The following is a 17,021-nucleotide window of genomic DNA, read 5'->3' on the forward strand; positions in this document are numbered from 1 at the left end:
AAACTGCTGAGTTGTTAATCACAACCTGTAACCTATTTCTTAAAATAGCCTCAGCACCAGAGAAATATATGATATTAGGTGTAAAATAGTGCTTTGAAGCAGCCTAACTGATTTAAGTACATGCCCTCACATTAACAGCTGGTATTTGTATCAGGCAGATTGGTGAATGTCTGCCATAAGAACAGAATTTGCAAGTAAATGAAGAAATTACAAGCAACAAGTAAAACATATTTTTAAAGAAACATTTGGCACATTGTTTTAAGTTTTCTGAAGTAAACAATGAATATTAGGATCAAGAAGCTATCCTAATGGGTATTAGCACTTTTAACAGGAGACACTATCACGATGAGGACAAAGATCGCCCACATAAATATACCATGGAAGGATAGGAAGTAAAAGCTTGAAATAACCATCTTTTTATTTTTTCAAATAAGTTTCCAAAAGGATCTCCCAAAGAAATTTGAGCTTGGAATTACACTGGTCAAAAAATTAATATGCAATATTTAAATGGGAGTAAACAGTGGATTAGTAGAAGTCTTGTAGAAGATGCAAAATTGTTTATTTAAAAAGAATACTTACAAGGAAATGACAGACAATTTCCTGAACTGAAGTGTCTGCACAGTAAGATAATGGATCATACACTAGGCTGGGGGAATTCATCATACCTTAGTATAAGATAACTATAAATGCAAATTTAAGAGTTAGAATGTTCGTAAAACTTTGATGGACACTAAAAAAAGCTTCATCATTAAAATAACATCTTGAAATCATTACAAGATGTTCTTTAAATTCCATTCTTCAGAATATTATTTCAGCTGCGTACTAGTTCTCAAATTCCCAAAACCAAACTACAGAAGTACTCATATCAGATGATGCATCTGTATCTTAAATACTGTGACTATTGTCATTCTTCTACCACCAGCATGCAGGAAAAAAAGAAGACGTATCAAAAAGCTTCTCTATCAGAAACAACAAGCAGATAACAACAGATAATAACTAGAAGGGTTGTGACAACTCAAGAGAAACACAGATATAGAGAGAAACAAATGTAGAGAAAAAGTATTAATTTCTTCTTCATTTACTCTACGAAGTAATAGTCAACAGGTTTTAAACAAAAAGTACTTTATTCACAAAAATAATTATGAAAGTAACAGTTAAAGGATGTTGTGACTGCCAAAACTTTAGCTTGGCTCAGAAAGTCATAATTATTCTTCCACATTTTTAAGAGCTAAGGAACAAAAACAAAAGCTATCGGGGAAAGTAGCACAACATCATCTGCCATTTGTGTCTCTAAGCATCCATTTAATTGGATACTGGTGAAGAATTGACCCTGGGCAAGCTGGGCCTGCAGCCTAACTCAGCCTCATTGTTCTCTGCTCTTCGAAGCTCAAAGAGGTGATCAGATTAAAAACTCTTCTGAAAAGCAGCATCAGTTTTGCCTCCAGCCCCTTCTACAAGTCCTAAAACCTTCCTTAGGCAGAAGGCAGAGGTAGTTCTGTAAGCACCTCTTCTGTGAATTTGCTAGAGTCTTTTTTCTCCCATGGGATGGATGCTTTTAGTTTTACAACGTTTCCCAAATTCTTTGTGTGAGAATGACTTTGAAGTAGTGATCAAATACTGATTTAGTTAAATGAGCGAGCCACAAGAAAAGAAACCATATGTTTCAGAGTACTGTGAAAATGCTTTTGACTGTTTTTAATCAATCACTGCCTTATTTTGTTTTGCCTTCTGAGAATGACAGTACCTTGAAGATTAAATCGGATATGGAAATATACAGGTAAATTCAATACTCCTCTTGAGGATGAATAAGAGATTTAGAAGTCCTAATAAACATCAGCAAAACACTACACAATTCCTTTCTATTTGCCAGAGAAACTAAGGGCAATTTCAGGTCGTAATTTCTGCATGCACATTTCCATTCTTTCCCTTCATTAATTTATTAAATCGCGCTATACCATTTGTGAAAATGCAAAATGGAATAATTCTGGTTTTATGGATTATACCGGCATGTCTGATTGGCCCTTTTTTTTTTTAACCTGTTCTTTTTTCCTTCCTGCCAGCTCCCTTGTAGCTACCCGTACACAGTGGTGTTTTGCTCAGAACAAGATGAAGAAATGTTTTTAAGTGGAAAATTTTACATTGTAGAACCTTCCACCAACCTCATCTTAAGATTTACGTATGTGCTAAGCATGTATGAAACACATTACATGAGAAAAGTAGAATATTAGTTGCTCACGATCTACAGACAGTCCTAAATACATATCCAGTAAGACAAAAGAGCCTAAATTACCCAGCTACAAAATAATCTCACAATCCAACCATACAAGGATGAAAGAGTTCAACAAAATAAATATATTTCACCCTTTGGCAGCTGGGTCTTCTGATGTTTAATTAAAAGAAAAGGCTAACGGCTATTTTCTGTGAATGTTAGCTCACTGCTGAGATGCCACAGGGACAGGCACCTTTCAAAATACTTTGCCCCAACAGGAATGTAAAAATGATTTCAATTTAAAATATAACAACCCAAATAAAATTCATTAAACTGCATTTGAAATGCTTCATTGGAAGACAAAACTCTGCTTTGCCTCCCAGAAATACACCAGTGGAAAATTTCTTGGTGAAAAACGTTAGACATGTTCTTTCTTGTATCAGAACAAAGATGAATACATTATTTTGGGAAGCAACAATAGCATTAGTGCAGCAGTAAAAGGGTAGAGATTCTGAAGGAAAGACGTCTTCTCAAAACACTGAGATAAAAATTAAGTAGCAATTCAGGGGCTCTCTGAATTCACTGCTGCTAAGATCCACCCAGAATGAGGAGGCCATCCCCTTAAATTAGAATCTGGTGATAACTGAATCTCATGAACCTTTACTGTCCCTGCCACATGATGTAAAACATGTTAAAACACAGCTGGGCGTACTAGGAGTTGCTCACATTACAGCTGCAACCCAACTTCTTGGGACACTCCAGAACATTCGTAATTACACTTGTGTTGGCAAGCAGCAGCATTGTCTCTGTCTTCCTTAAGCAAAGAATTTCCTTCAGCTGCAAAAGAACTCGTAGCTGCCCCATTAACCATGTCCTCACTGCAATTCATCTGATTCACAGATTCCTAGAGACACGTACTGTATGCTTTACTGCACCCTGAACCAAGTATTCAGATGCTGTGTTAGGGAAAGAAAAAGTATCCAAACCCCAGTAAAGCTCCCATAAATGTTAAGCATGCTTTAAATATGTATAATCAAAGCTTATTTGGGGTTTTAAAGCTCAATACACTACAATATAATGTTTTCAAAAAGTCCTAAGCAACTTAGCAAATCCAGTGCACCAAAAAACCTAGTTATCATCAAGGAAAACATGCAAAACCATATATATGATATAATTGTTAGTTATTAAGACACAAACTCTAAAATAAGTAAAAGTCTGAGTTCATTCCAGTCTAAAATACTTATTTGTATGTTTCATTTTTCTTTTATTTTGAAGCCATATAGGCTTTAACAATTCCTTAACAAGGAATTTCAAATACTAAATGGATATATCAAGTCCTTCTGACTAGCCTGCACGCAACAGTGTCCAGGTCTTCTGGTCCTGTTACAGGATGTGATGCATGTTTCATTACTGTGAACCCTAATAGGCTGTCTCATAACATTAAAAAGGGGGAAGGACTTCACACTTGTCAAACCACAAACTCCATCACTGGAGAAAGTTCTGTGAGACATATTTCATTCAGCACTCCTTCAGGCTTTCCCCGGGTTCATTTGCAGTCACCTCCTCCATTTATACACTCACTTGACTACCCATTAAAACTCTCTGCTGTGTTCACCATAAACAATATCTAAAGATGAAAATAATATCTTACATATGCTCTAGCAATTCATTATATGCTGTCATAATGACTTTTCCAAAAGCTTCTCATAGATATTTAGAAATGAAGAAACAAGCATGTGGGACTCTTGAGTAAGGTCCTCGGGAAAGATGCAGAAAGAAATGGTCTGTAATCTCTGTGTTATTTTTTGTCATTCTGAAAGAAAGTAAGAACTAGCAGCAAGTGGACTGATATAGACACCCATGCTCGGTTGACAGGAAAAATAATTGTTAAGCAGTGCCACAGAATGCCCCAGAAAAATACCCATCAATGTGATTTTATACACAGCAACTCCTTTAGTAAAGATACCATTTTGGTGCAATCCATTTTGAAGGCAGTCATAATAAGGAGATACTTTTTGCGATTTCAGTCACATTTCTCATAAGAAAGCTAAACACTGGGGGTCCACTTAATGGTAGTTTTCTATGCACGACAGACATTTTATTGTGGCTTAAAACCATGATAAACTCCCCTTCTTATCAGTAGGCCATGAGAGATCCATCCAGGATCACAAAGAATAGCACCCATTGCTGGAATGGAGAAATACATTCTTGAACATGAGCCTTTCAGCACCGAGCTATAGATTGCAGCAGGCCATCTTTTCTTATGCATGACATAGGATACTCTATGTATTTGGGCTGAACAAGGAAAAATTCATGACAACCAAGGCCTCACCTGGATAGTTCATGAGAAAAATCAGATACCTGCTTCAAGTTTACAGTTTAATAAGGTAGGTTTGTCTATTATAGCTAAATGCATTGCAAAGAATTAACTGCAGGTGGGGACATCCTAGCATTTGAATTTGAGCCAGTTAGCTTTTGGTTGAACATGTAGTTGGAGTGGTACTGAAACAGAAATAAGGATTAAACTTCACTGGCACAGAAGAGCGCACTGCATCAGAATTGGTTGAAACATTGCAGTCCAGTATTCCTTGATCTCAACTGAATAGGAAACATAACCTGCCCATGTTACACTATTCCTTAATTTTAACAATGAAAACTAGATACAATTGTTACCACAATACACAGACATCTGAATATTGTTTCACTGTTTAGAAATCAAACACAACTCAGGTTTCATAATCTGATTTCAACATGAAGCACAGAGTAGCTCATTTCCCACCATGTCTAAACAAATATCTCCAATGGTGTGCTATATGTATATACATATACACACACACGCACGTGGACTGCTCCAAAAGCAATGTCTCCTGTTTTATTATGTTTGCCCACAACATCAGAGGCAGATGATGTTGGTACGGCATTGGAGGTTGAACCTTCCCACCAATACTCCATTCCATTTTCTTGTCATCTGACAGATGGCACCAGAGGGGCATTTTGACAAAACGGTGCTTGACACTGAAGTGCATATAAAGCAAACATCTGTCAATTAAATCCTCTGTGAAGAAAAAATTGCACCCAATGACATTCATTGACATCCGCTGAATGTTGATGGAGACTAAACAGTGGATGTGAGTGCTGGTGGGTGGCATGTTTCAGTGACGGCAACAGTGGCATTAAAGACAAGCCATATTCCAGGCAGCCATGCACCTTGTTACAAGCAGAACATGCAGTTCTTGCTCATCGCTGGTGAAAAGGCGTAGCTAAATGTGGTGTCTATGTTGAAAAGCAGTGTTCTGTAGCTAAGAATCTGCTCTATCAAATTGCGTTTTTCTGCTCTTTGTATCTGTTGTACTTTCAAAGGAAATAAAGTTAGAAGCATTACTTTCAGAGCAACCTACATATACATATATGTATATGTTTACATATAAGTATATATATATACACAAGTAAATGCAAACCTACATATATTCAGAGGTTGCTCTGAAAGTAATGCCTCCGACTCTATTGGCCAACAATATCAGAGGCATATTTATATGAACATACATATAATGCATCCACAACTACATTAACACACACACATACATACACATATAATCTAGGCTGCAAACCCAGTTATTCCCATCAGATTCTTTTCCTTATAATCTGTTTAAAATCAATAATAAAGAAATGTTTAATAAAGCAAGCATGGATCAGACACCAACCAGAAATATGAAAGTTTTTTTTAAAACTACCGTTTGGACTTGGAAATCTAACTGAAAAATAACTTGACCAATAACTTTACATGCCATTGCATACATTAACACTGCCTCAGCCACCCAAAATTCAGTCAATATTTTAGATTATTGGAAGTTAGGAGACCTGCTGGATCTGTCCCCTCAATTCACAACTAAGGTTCACTCAATTTTTATCCGTGCTTACAAAGAAACCAGCTGTTTAAGAACTCAGAACATGTTCAATGACCCTCTTTCACAGATCAGATTTTGAGTTTAATCTGCAATGAATCTTGAGTACAAGGCTTCTAGTGTTCTATTTTTACGAACTTTATCCTTCTGATATGAAATATGCTTTCACACTTCTAGAGATTAAAGTTCCAATGTTTATATTAGCATACATGTTTAGGGTAAAACTAGTTTTTAAAAACACCAAGCTGTGAATCCATTAGATTCAGACTCTCTTTACACCCTTAAAAAATGAAGACAGCAAACATACGTGGTACTATTTCAATAGCTGAGGGAAAAAAAATAAAAAAAAAAAAAAACTCTCAATATATTGAAAATTATTAATATTAAAAATACTAGTCAGATTGTCATCCTTCTCAAAAAAAATACACAAAATCCTTAGATTTACACTTATGAGTGCACATACAAATGGTCCATTTGTCATTTTTGTCAACAGAGCAAAACACATGCTTAAAATTAAACATACATATAAACGCTTTCTTGAGATCAATTCTCAAACATATTTATAAAGAAACCTGTTGTTCTACAGTACAATGCAAATGCCAGACCAAGTTCTTCCTAGCTTTAAAGGTGCAGATGCATTTACAGGTTCATTCAACTGTTATTCCAAAAGTAGACCTGCCTAAAATGTAGTAGATGGACCAGTTCAGAAGGTCACGTACAATTGTACCATGTGGTAGAAGTCATAGCATACAGCACAGAGAAAAAGCAAACATTCTTTTGCTTTCTTATTTCTTCTCTATCTGCACTTTCCACACATTTCTCACAGCTGTTTGATTTCCTAGGAATTTCACTGCTTTCCCAACCATTCATCACTTTTCTTTCTACCTTTCTTATTCAACATAAAGAAGCAAAACAAATCTCTAAGAGAAAACTGCCACTTTTAACTAAACTTAAAAACAAAAACAAGTGGAATGTCCATGAACAATTCATTGCTTTTAGGCTACTTGAGCTGGATAGGTTCCCCCATCAAGAAGCTTTACAAGCAGAAGGTTAGGGATACTTTTATTAACATGAACAACAGCTTCATTTACACCACCTTCTCAAATAAAAAGGCATTCTTTCAGTCAGTGCTAAGTGGTGCCAGTAAAAGTTGCATTTAGCTATTCAGATCATAACACATCAACTTGATTATGCTAAGCATCCTACATTCATTATTCACTATTAAAATAGTCAAAGACAGAAACAGAAAGATTGCATATGAGTAAGGGATATTGAGAAGACTGTGCAAAAACACCTGCAGCCCACAGTAATTTTATTTACTACTGATATCAGACTCCATCAATATTTAGACACTGCAGGTGTCTGCAACTGATTCACAGCAAATGTGCTTTCCTAGATCAGTACTAATGCTTCAGCACCATAGCAGGAAACATGGATAACAGCAGCACTGTTAGACCTCTTAAAGACACTAGTTCGGGCAACTCAATTTTCTCTTTAAACATAGATACAATCATAATGCAGCACATTAAGTCTTGACAGTATCCCTGACTGACTACTGCTCTCAGCAACAAGTTCACCGTGATGCTAGGATTTCCAGAGATTTATATGCCAATCGCCTTACAAAGAACTCAGGATCTATGCAGCAATGCATGCTGAAAACAGCTAGTCTTTAACAAAGTGCTGCTCCCTGGATGGCATCTTCTGTGTCATAAGACAATGGATTACCTGATGAGCAGTATTGTCTAGAATGTTTAAAGGAGATTATCAAAAGATTACCAAAGACATGCACATCTTTGTTGACAAAATGCAAATAAAAAAGCTCACTTCATTTGAAAACCATCTATATCTATGGAGTATTAGTAAGTATACATTCTTATCCAAGTAATTTCATTTGTAATTTATGTATGTTTTTCGTCCTCTGACTAAAATAACTTCAGAGTTACAGGGTGCTTGTTTCTTCTTCTTTACAAATTTCAGTCAACAACACATAAAAACTTAGGTGCACCATGAAACACCTAGCTTTATAAACTAAAGGGAGCAAAGTTCTAAGACGTGTCAAAGGTATGTGCGTAAGAAAGGTGTGGCCTGCTTCAGCTAGTTACAACACATAAGACTTTCAGAGCCAAGGCAGCTGCAATGCTAGTGACACAACCACCACTAATTCAGAAGTGCTCAGCTCTGCCAGGCTATAAAGTGGAATCAAGTTGCTATCCTGTTTAACGTTCAACTCCAACTCTTTTCAGGCATCCAGGCCTAGAAAACTTTAATAATCTACAGCTTGGCTTTTTCCAAATGATATCTACATAACAAATCTCTAGTAATTGCACTACACAAGAAACATGTAAAGGACAGAAATGTAATTACTGTAAAAAAAAATAAAATAAAAAGATACTAAAAATATCACACAGTTACACCAAAAAACATTGCGTATTTTATGCAGGCACATAATGGGCCTCCAGAGGAAACAATCACCCGCTTGAGTATACAGTCTACAAGCAAGCTTTTAATTTAAGGGCTGCTACTGCCACCATGCCAGAAGAATATCTACTATAACCTAGCAAAAAAATAAAATCACTTTAGATTCCACATAAAACTATGGTTTGTTTATATGCCTTTTAGAAGAGCAACTCACATCCAATAGACCTAAGTACTGCATACCACACCACAGTTAGATTTCAATTTCAACCTACAATTCTGCAGATTAAAACCTAAGTTTTGTAAGCGACTGTATGCTTTTCAACACTTTGTTATTTCTTTATAAAACTGCAAACTGCAGTTTAAAACTGCACCCTACAGAGTAGGGTGTGTCAAGTTCACCAAAAGCCCAGAGGCATTTCATTGTTCAGACAGAACTGAAGCAATGGTTAAGGAAAAAGAAAAAACAGACCATATCTTCGAAACCGCTAACAGGGCAATTGCTTATAGCTTCGTAACTGTAACAATAAATTTTCAGTATTGCACACACTACAATAGCAATCACAAAACAGCGTGAGTTATAGTTTTCTTGCTCTCCTTATTTTATGATCAACTATTAAAAAGTCATGACACTAACCTGGATCCACGTGTCTGGAGTTCCTTCTAATTCCATTCGTTCGTTTCTGAACAACAAAAATACAAATCAAGGATATGAATAAACTTGTTTTCATGAAGGAACATCACACTGCTTTCATTCCCACAATCTACTAGGCAAAGATGGTTATCTTATTTTCCCTACCATCATAGCCACAATTATCTTAATTTGGTAGAAATATCATACTTGGAAAAAGTTTACACATATATCCCATCTTTTTTCTGACACTAGGCTCATAAGATTCTTAGTGCAGAAACTTATATCTTATAATTTTTGCATATTAAGAAAATCATTTATGAGTATGATAGAGGAAAAATATGCACTCCACTAAGACAAAAGTAGTGATGCTGCTTCTCTTGTTTTAGTATGACAAAAACTTTTACTGTTCCTCCTCTGCACTTAAGGTAGTTAGAATTTCCTAGAAAATGCTTCATTTTCTGGGCAAATACTTAAATTTTTATTAACTCCTCTCCCTCTTTCTTCTTCTAAACTTGGATGAAGTACAGCCTTGTAAAATCAGAAACACTGACATGAGGTATGAGTCTCTGAAAATTTGAGCGTGAAACAAAGCTTATCTTTAAAGCTAGCCATTTCCTTTTGCCAACATATTTTAGCTGATGGCTTACTTGAAAGTTCATGCATTCATACATATGTTTTTTAATCAAATCAATCAGAGGAAAACATGCTGCATAATAAAGGGAACAATTAAGTTGCTCCAATTTAGCAGTAGTTGATATACACTGATGTGGGACACACTGAGGCAAGCCAAAAAGCAGTAACCTGAGGCACAACAAAATTACTAAGTCCCAGAGCAACCTGACAAAAGGAAAAGCTTTGTTTAAGAAAAGAAAACAACAACAACGACAACAGAAAAACAGCTTTCAGACTCTGGCCAGATTGGACATCTTTGGTCAATACCTTACAACTCTAAACTATCTTTTTTTTTTAATTATTATTTTCAAGTGTAATGAAAAAGGTAAATTTGAAAATTGCTGCTAAAAGTAAAACTAGAGACTTTTGTTCATACCTTGAAACTCATTATTCTCATTAAATAGAGGCTACTTTTTTTATTACTCTTAATTATTAACACAGCGCTATTTGAATATTTGCACAAGAGGGAAGGGAGCAAAAGCAGAGAAAAGCAGGCCCAAAGGAAGACACAGACACTGAACTAAATGGCAACACAATACCGTAGTTCTGTGATAATACAACTCAGTTACACCAAAGGTTCAGCCAGAAAATGATTACAAGGAAAATTCTTTGGTTGTACGAAAACATGGTGAATTATCCTCAAATATATTGCAGTACCATTATGACTACATTACTAGTATGACATAAATCTTTTCCCAAATCATATATTCTGATTTATACTTAACTCTTATAGTACTGAAGTAAACTTAAAACACACAATTAAGAAAGAAAGAAATCCTGACCTTTTGGCTCAAATCAATTGCCAGTACCAAATTAATAGCTCTAGAAAGCAAGCTTTTCTTACAAAAAAAAAAAAGAAAAAGTGTGTCTGTGTGTGTGCATATGTATTTTTTTCAGAATCATGCTGGGGGTGAGAAGCTCAAGGTCAGAAGAGATTAGCTACAATTAGGATCCATATTTTCTTCATCTGGCCACGTATGTTCACCTTCTGTAGCTTGAGGTACTTTGGCAGGTCTGCCCACAAGGTGCACTCAGCAATCTGTTCATGGCTTCCCAGTGCTGTCTGTCAACTGCAGCACCGGGAGAGTTCAGCTAAAAGGCCATGCTATAATTTTCATATTTTCAAGTGCCCTTCCTTAGCAGATATTTCTTGGCAGACGTTAAAGACCAGGCAGCAGGCGGATGGAGGTACAGGTGCAGAGCTGCGGACGGGAGAAATGGCAAGGCAGGCATGCAGCAGCCATTTCAGGGCATGCAGACAGACTGCAAGGCTGAGAGCACAGGCTGTGGTAGTGCAGAACTACCACCCTCTCACTCAGGGTTGCACCCAGACTGCCCTGATCTCACACTTTCAGATACCGCAGAGCCTGGCTGGTGCCTGCTGCAGACCAGAACACAGCCAGAGAACATGCCAGAAGGTGGTGGGCCCTCCCCAGCCCTTGCTGCCATCCAGGGTGGGCACAGCAGCACAGCGCTCCAACACAGGAGAGAGCGCACATGGAGCTGGCTCTGTGTGTGACAGCCATGATCTCCCGTGCAGAACTCACGTCAGCAGATACATCCTTTTAATTTTGTTACTGGTGTGATGGCACCAAAACATGCATTTATCGAGAGAAAAAACATAACATGCTGATACATTTTTCACCACCAGCGTGTTAAGCGGTTAAATTATCACCAACTTCTGAAGTTAAGCAGCTACTGGCAACTACTCTACCCTCACATTTCTGCCTTTCTTCTGCCAGAATTGGCAGACAAAAGTAACTGCTTATTCCCTCCTGTGCTTCTGTCCAAAGGCACCAGGTAAGTGGTGAGAACACAAACCAATGTAATGGCCAACATTCTTGTATTTAAGTCCAGGTACTGCCTCCATCTTATCATTCTCTCAGGACTATATAAATTCCCTACCTACCAAATTAACAAAGGCCTGTTTAAATAAGAAGGCTAAACTGCCCTGCTACTCTTCATTGCCCCTAAAGGCTGTGAAGCACAGACTGAGACACCGATATTGATACACCAAGCACAGCTCATGTGGTAGAACTGGCTATTGTTCAAAAAAGATAGAAAAAAAATTTAACTGTACTGCCAAATTTGGTCCAGCAACACTGAGGAACAAGACAACTGTACTTAAATAATGTTGTTTTTTATCCTGTAACTTAACAATACACTCCTACTCCTTCCAGTACTCTCAACATTAAGCTACATCAACTCAAACTTGGCACACACTTAAAACACAGCACATTTGTATTTAGTAGCTGTTAGCCACCATTCTAAAGAAATACGTTATTAAATGCAGAAGAAAAACATACCTGCTCCAACAGCACGTGCACAAAGTAAGCAATGTCATTAACAAAGCAAATATCACATGAAAACGGATCCTTACCTCATGTTTCAGGTTCCCATGTTCTGAAACGTAAGTAAAAATTGGCATTATTGGTGATTGCAAATGTAGGCTGCTTATATAGCAATCTCAGCCCGCGCTGCGCTGCATGACACCAAGCCCCACTGCACTCGGCGCTACCTGATCCCTGCAGCACGCCCGGGCAGCCCAGGGCCGCACGGTGCAGGCTGTGCTCACCTCGCTCATTGGCTCTCCTCCCCAGGCAGCGCTGCACCCAGTGCCAGTGGCTGCAGGGCAGCCTGAGCCAGCACGCGCTTCTGCAAAGTCCCAAACACACCTCGTAGGCATCTGCTCAGTGGGAATTTAAGAGCTATTGTTCTTCATTGCAAATCGTGTTGGCACCTCTTCTCAGATGTCTGTTCTGAGTATGCCAAGGTATCAAGATAAGATGTATATCTCCAGCTGCAAATTTTTCTATACTTGTACATCAGCTTAGAATTGTGTTAGTATAGCATGGAATCTGCAGCCAGTGGGTTTTTATAAGACCTTATTCCTACATGTTTTCTTGTGCTGTTTAAAAATGAGATTAAAAAACTGTAATCCATCAGGTGATCAGATGGCACCGAGGCAGTAACACTCTCACCCACCACCACACATTACTAAAGACACAAAAAGGCTTTTTTTGTTTGTATGCCTTCTTCCTTTCAGTGTCTAGTTTGATAACTGATATTTTGGTGTACTCTAGATGACTTGGGTTCAGTGCCTTACCAAATGAGAGCCAGCCGCATTTACCTACACATTCTCTGACTGTATGTGCTGCTAAAGTAAAGCACATAGTATCCATGCCCAGTGATTTATTTGTTACATTGAAAACTTCCCTTGTATCTTTCTTGCACATACAGTGAGCTATATTTACGATAAATCAAGTTAAAAGCTTTATCTGCAAGCGACTTCATTCCACTAAAAAAGAAGAAGAATGTGAACCAGTGGAGCGTGGGAAAAAAAAAAAAAAACCCTTTGGCTTTCAAGCACTTTATGCAAAGACAAGCAGGCGTGCCAAGACCCAGCACACCAGCTGTGGACGTGGGGCCAGGCACGCGAAGCCCAGCCCATTTGCCACCAGCAGGCCTTTCTTCTCACGTACAATTTCAGATGCTATTTCTTCTCATACGCTATACCAAAGATGAGTTTTCTCATCACTCTGAGAATTTATTTATTTTTTCTTAAATCATTTATACCCTTTTCAAAAGCATTTATTTGTGTTTGCACAGAGTGGAAACAGAAGAAAAATAAGGCAACCCCAGTTACAAGTAGACTATTGAGGTTTTCAAAGGAACCTGAGGGAGTTAGTTGCTAAAGTGTTGCTGAAACAGTGTATTTTTGGTGCTTCAGAATTTAGTACATCTTCCAAATTTCTTTGCCCATATGTGAATGACTTCTCAATTTTCCAGTGTTTCATCTCAGCATTATAAATATCGTGTAATGAACGGAACTCTTTGGGAAAGTACTTTTAGAGGGAAGAGGCAAAACTTTAATTCCAGACTCGAAGGGTCTGTTTTTTTTTCATCCCCCCAATGGTCTGTCTCTAGTTGTACTCATCTCTTACCCAAAAACCAAAGGGAAAATGTCTTTCTAACCTCCAATAAGAACAAGAGACTTTTTTCCACTCCTACAAACATCCCAAACAGCTACACAAACGAGTTCCATTTAGTTATTTCAGCATCAACACTTCTCATATTTAATAATTAAGGAACTCTGTGATTAACTTCCAATATCTGGATTCTAGAAATCACTACAGAGAAAGATAATAAATATTACTGTTAATTTGCATAAAATAAATTCTGTGAGAAGTGTGTGGTTTTTTTCTTTTGTTTTGACTATCTCATAGGTTAAAAAAGTAAACTCCATTAATCAAGGCCAGGAGGACATTTGAAAAGCAGTAGCAGCTCCAGTGAAGGATTCTGTTTCTTTAAGCTCTCTCTGCATTAACTCATTGAAAGTTCAAAACTTAATCAACGCTGACAGATTGAAATGTGATTCATTATTTCACTATTATCATGCAGTGAACAAAAAGTATTTCATATCTATTTCCACCTAAAAGCTTACTCAAATAAATAAATAAATAAAGCTTATTATCTTGTTATTCATCAAATTGAAGTATTCCTGTGGCTCAGAATTTACAGACCTCACTGTTACAAAGACTATTAACCACAATTAGATTTTTTTTTCAGAATTTTTTCCTTACTCAATGGAGAGTAAATAAGTGGTTATGTAGTAAACTACACAAGTTCCCATTTTAAACAAAAAGACAAATATTTGAAAAGAGGAGCTATCAAGCAAGCTATTTTAAAGGAGTTGTAGCACAACTGGCTCCAGTCACTTAACCAGACATTGAATAATCAGAAGAAAAGCAAACAGTGACTCCAGTATTGATAGTATAGGCCTCTGCACAACACACCAAGCCCCCTAAGTGACTTGCATTCAGGTTGAGCAAGGGTGGCTAGTTAAATAATACAGCCCAACCTTTGTTGCATTTAAACAAGAAGTGGCGTAACTCCAATGAACATTCTGGGAGTTGAACATTTACTTGTCAGTACTGTTGACATGGTAGACTTGGAGAAAAGCCAGCAGTTTTGCAACTACTGATCAAGCCAGTTAAAAGGTAAACAGGGAAAGCTGCTGTTTTCCTTTTAGATGCCAAAAAATGCATGCTTTTTATAAATTAATTCTAATGTGCCGTAGCAAGCAATTATTACATAAACAGCATGGACTGTGTTATGGGGCACTAACATTACTACATGGAACACATCCCAAACTTATGATTCTATGATTATAGGTGGCTTTTTTTTTTCCAAATGGAATAACCTGAAAAATAACTGAAACATGCATAAATTAGCTGGAAGTTACTATAAAAACACCTGGTTAATGTTTTTCCAAACCAATTCTTGCCCCAGTAAGGGACACTTTTAGCACTCCCTGGGAGGAGGGATGTAAAGAATACAATTTTATGGTTTGCCTCTGTACTTGAAATATTAAAATGATTTCAGGTCCTACGTTTGGTAGAGCTTCATCTAACTAAAATATTCAATAGTCTATGAAGCAGCAGATATTTGCATAAGAACACTTAATTCCATACAACAGAATGAATTTGGTAAAATTCCAGTCTAATAACAAAATCGGTTTCTTAATTCCATAACTACAAATAGGCCTCCAACTATGCAGTATGTTCTAGACAGGAGATGATACTCATTTGACCAGTCTCAAGAACCTATGCAGAAACTGCAAGGACCACAGAACAACCTGTGCAATATAAGTAAGAACAAAAATACAGACAGCTTATCCCTGTATCTCTGACTTTTGTCTAGCTGGTACTCACTTCAAAAGACTCACTCCTGATGTTTAAGTATGGTTGTACAGTCTAAGAATTTGTCAGAACATCAGCAATGAAGGGGATGGAGGATTTGAAGTCACAAAAAAATGAAGTGAACAAACTTCAGTAAAACATGAAAATATTTGAGCAGGCACAAGGGAAAGGAAATTAAGTCAATCATGACAGAAGTAAGTGCAGAACTTCCATCAGCACATAGATTCAGAGCAACATGGGCAGGAACAAGGACTAAATAGAGACATTGTTCTATTTATGAATTGAACTGATTAAGTATCATTTATCATTGCAACATCTGTAGTCTAATTAATTGGTCTTTGAAGCAAAACATCTGAAGAACTGGCATATGTTGGTGTATATGGTAAAGCATGACAACGCAGCAGTTTGTCTCCAGGTTTTGTCAATGTTTCTCTCACAAGCGTATCATCTAAATCTGACACTTATTACATTTGTCATTCTGAAGGTTTCATCTATCTTCACATGTCTATCTCTTGCATTGTCAAAAACTGGCTTGGAATGAAATACAAACAGTTTTAATCCATTCAGAGATGACCTAAGTGTCATTTCAGAAAGCTTGAGCAAAAACACCTGCTCGAAGTTCTAAGAAGCAAGCAAAGCAAAATATTAAACCATGCTTTTTTTTTTTTTTAGGAGCTCAACAGTATGTTGTAATTTTGGCCATGTTTATAATACTGACCATCTCTTTTCCAATAAATATCTAGTAGTAAAAGGTCTAAAGAATGGAAATGAAAATTGTGTATGGCATGAAAAAACTTCCACTTACAAGGAGACAATAAAAAAGGAAGACTCCTCAGTTCACAGAGGACACTAACAAAGGAGTCATGAAACATCAAGGTATCCAGAAGCAACCACTGAAAACTTCCATCTACACTTCTCACAAAAATCAGAAAGTTGCAAGTTAATTAAAAAGGTAACAAGATTGAACATAACCATGATAAGTTACCTATGAGGACGACCTCAGGGAAAAATTTTACAGACCTCACTGTTAAAAAGACTGTTAACCACAATTAGATATTTGTTACTCATTGGCCAAAGTTGCTTGGTGTGTTGAGAGAGGATGCATTTTCAGCAAAAAAGGTAATACAATTTTCTTACATTCTTATTTTTTACTGAGCAAGAGAAGGCGTTGCAAGAACTGCAATTTAAATTTTGTTTGCACGTAGCTTTTGTGGTTCCGAGCTATTTTCAAAGGAGGCTATAAAGAAGTATTGCATCCCATGAGCAGGCTAAAGATACACAGCTCTTCTGTCTTGTACAGAAATCTAGGAGTCCTTACGTAAATGTAAAACAAAATGGAAAGGGAAAAGTCTGCAGAAGGGACCCAAAGTGGTATATCTTGATGTAAGCTGAGCATATAACAAAAAACAGGATGTTCAAACAAACAGTTGCTTCCAAGTTCAGTAAAAATTCATGTTGTATTAACTTGGGGGGGGGGGGAAAAAAAA

The 17,021-nt window shown here is 37.1% G+C and overlaps 1 protein-coding gene across 2 annotated transcripts in view; it reads right to left on the reverse strand.

Moving 5' to 3' along the window:
- VAV3 (vav guanine nucleotide exchange factor 3) overlaps positions 1 to 17,021 on the reverse strand; it is a 145,750-nt gene that overhangs the window by 35,191 nt on the left and 93,538 nt on the right. For both annotated transcript variants that reach the window (XM_072343297.1, XM_072343296.1), the window contains exons 18-19: positions 12,213 to 12,235; positions 9,164 to 9,209 (exon numbers count right to left, since the gene is read on the reverse strand). In XM_072343297.1, coding sequence (XP_072199398.1) covers positions 9,164 to 9,209; positions 12,213 to 12,235 — 69 coding nt within the window. The remainder of the gene's footprint in view (positions 1 to 9,163; positions 9,210 to 12,212; positions 12,236 to 17,021) is intronic.

This window comes from Excalfactoria chinensis, chromosome 8 (assembly GCF_039878825.1).
Source record: "Excalfactoria chinensis isolate bCotChi1 chromosome 8, bCotChi1.hap2, whole genome shotgun sequence".
Taxonomy (NCBI): Eukaryota; Metazoa; Chordata; class Aves; order Galliformes; family Phasianidae; genus Excalfactoria; species Excalfactoria chinensis.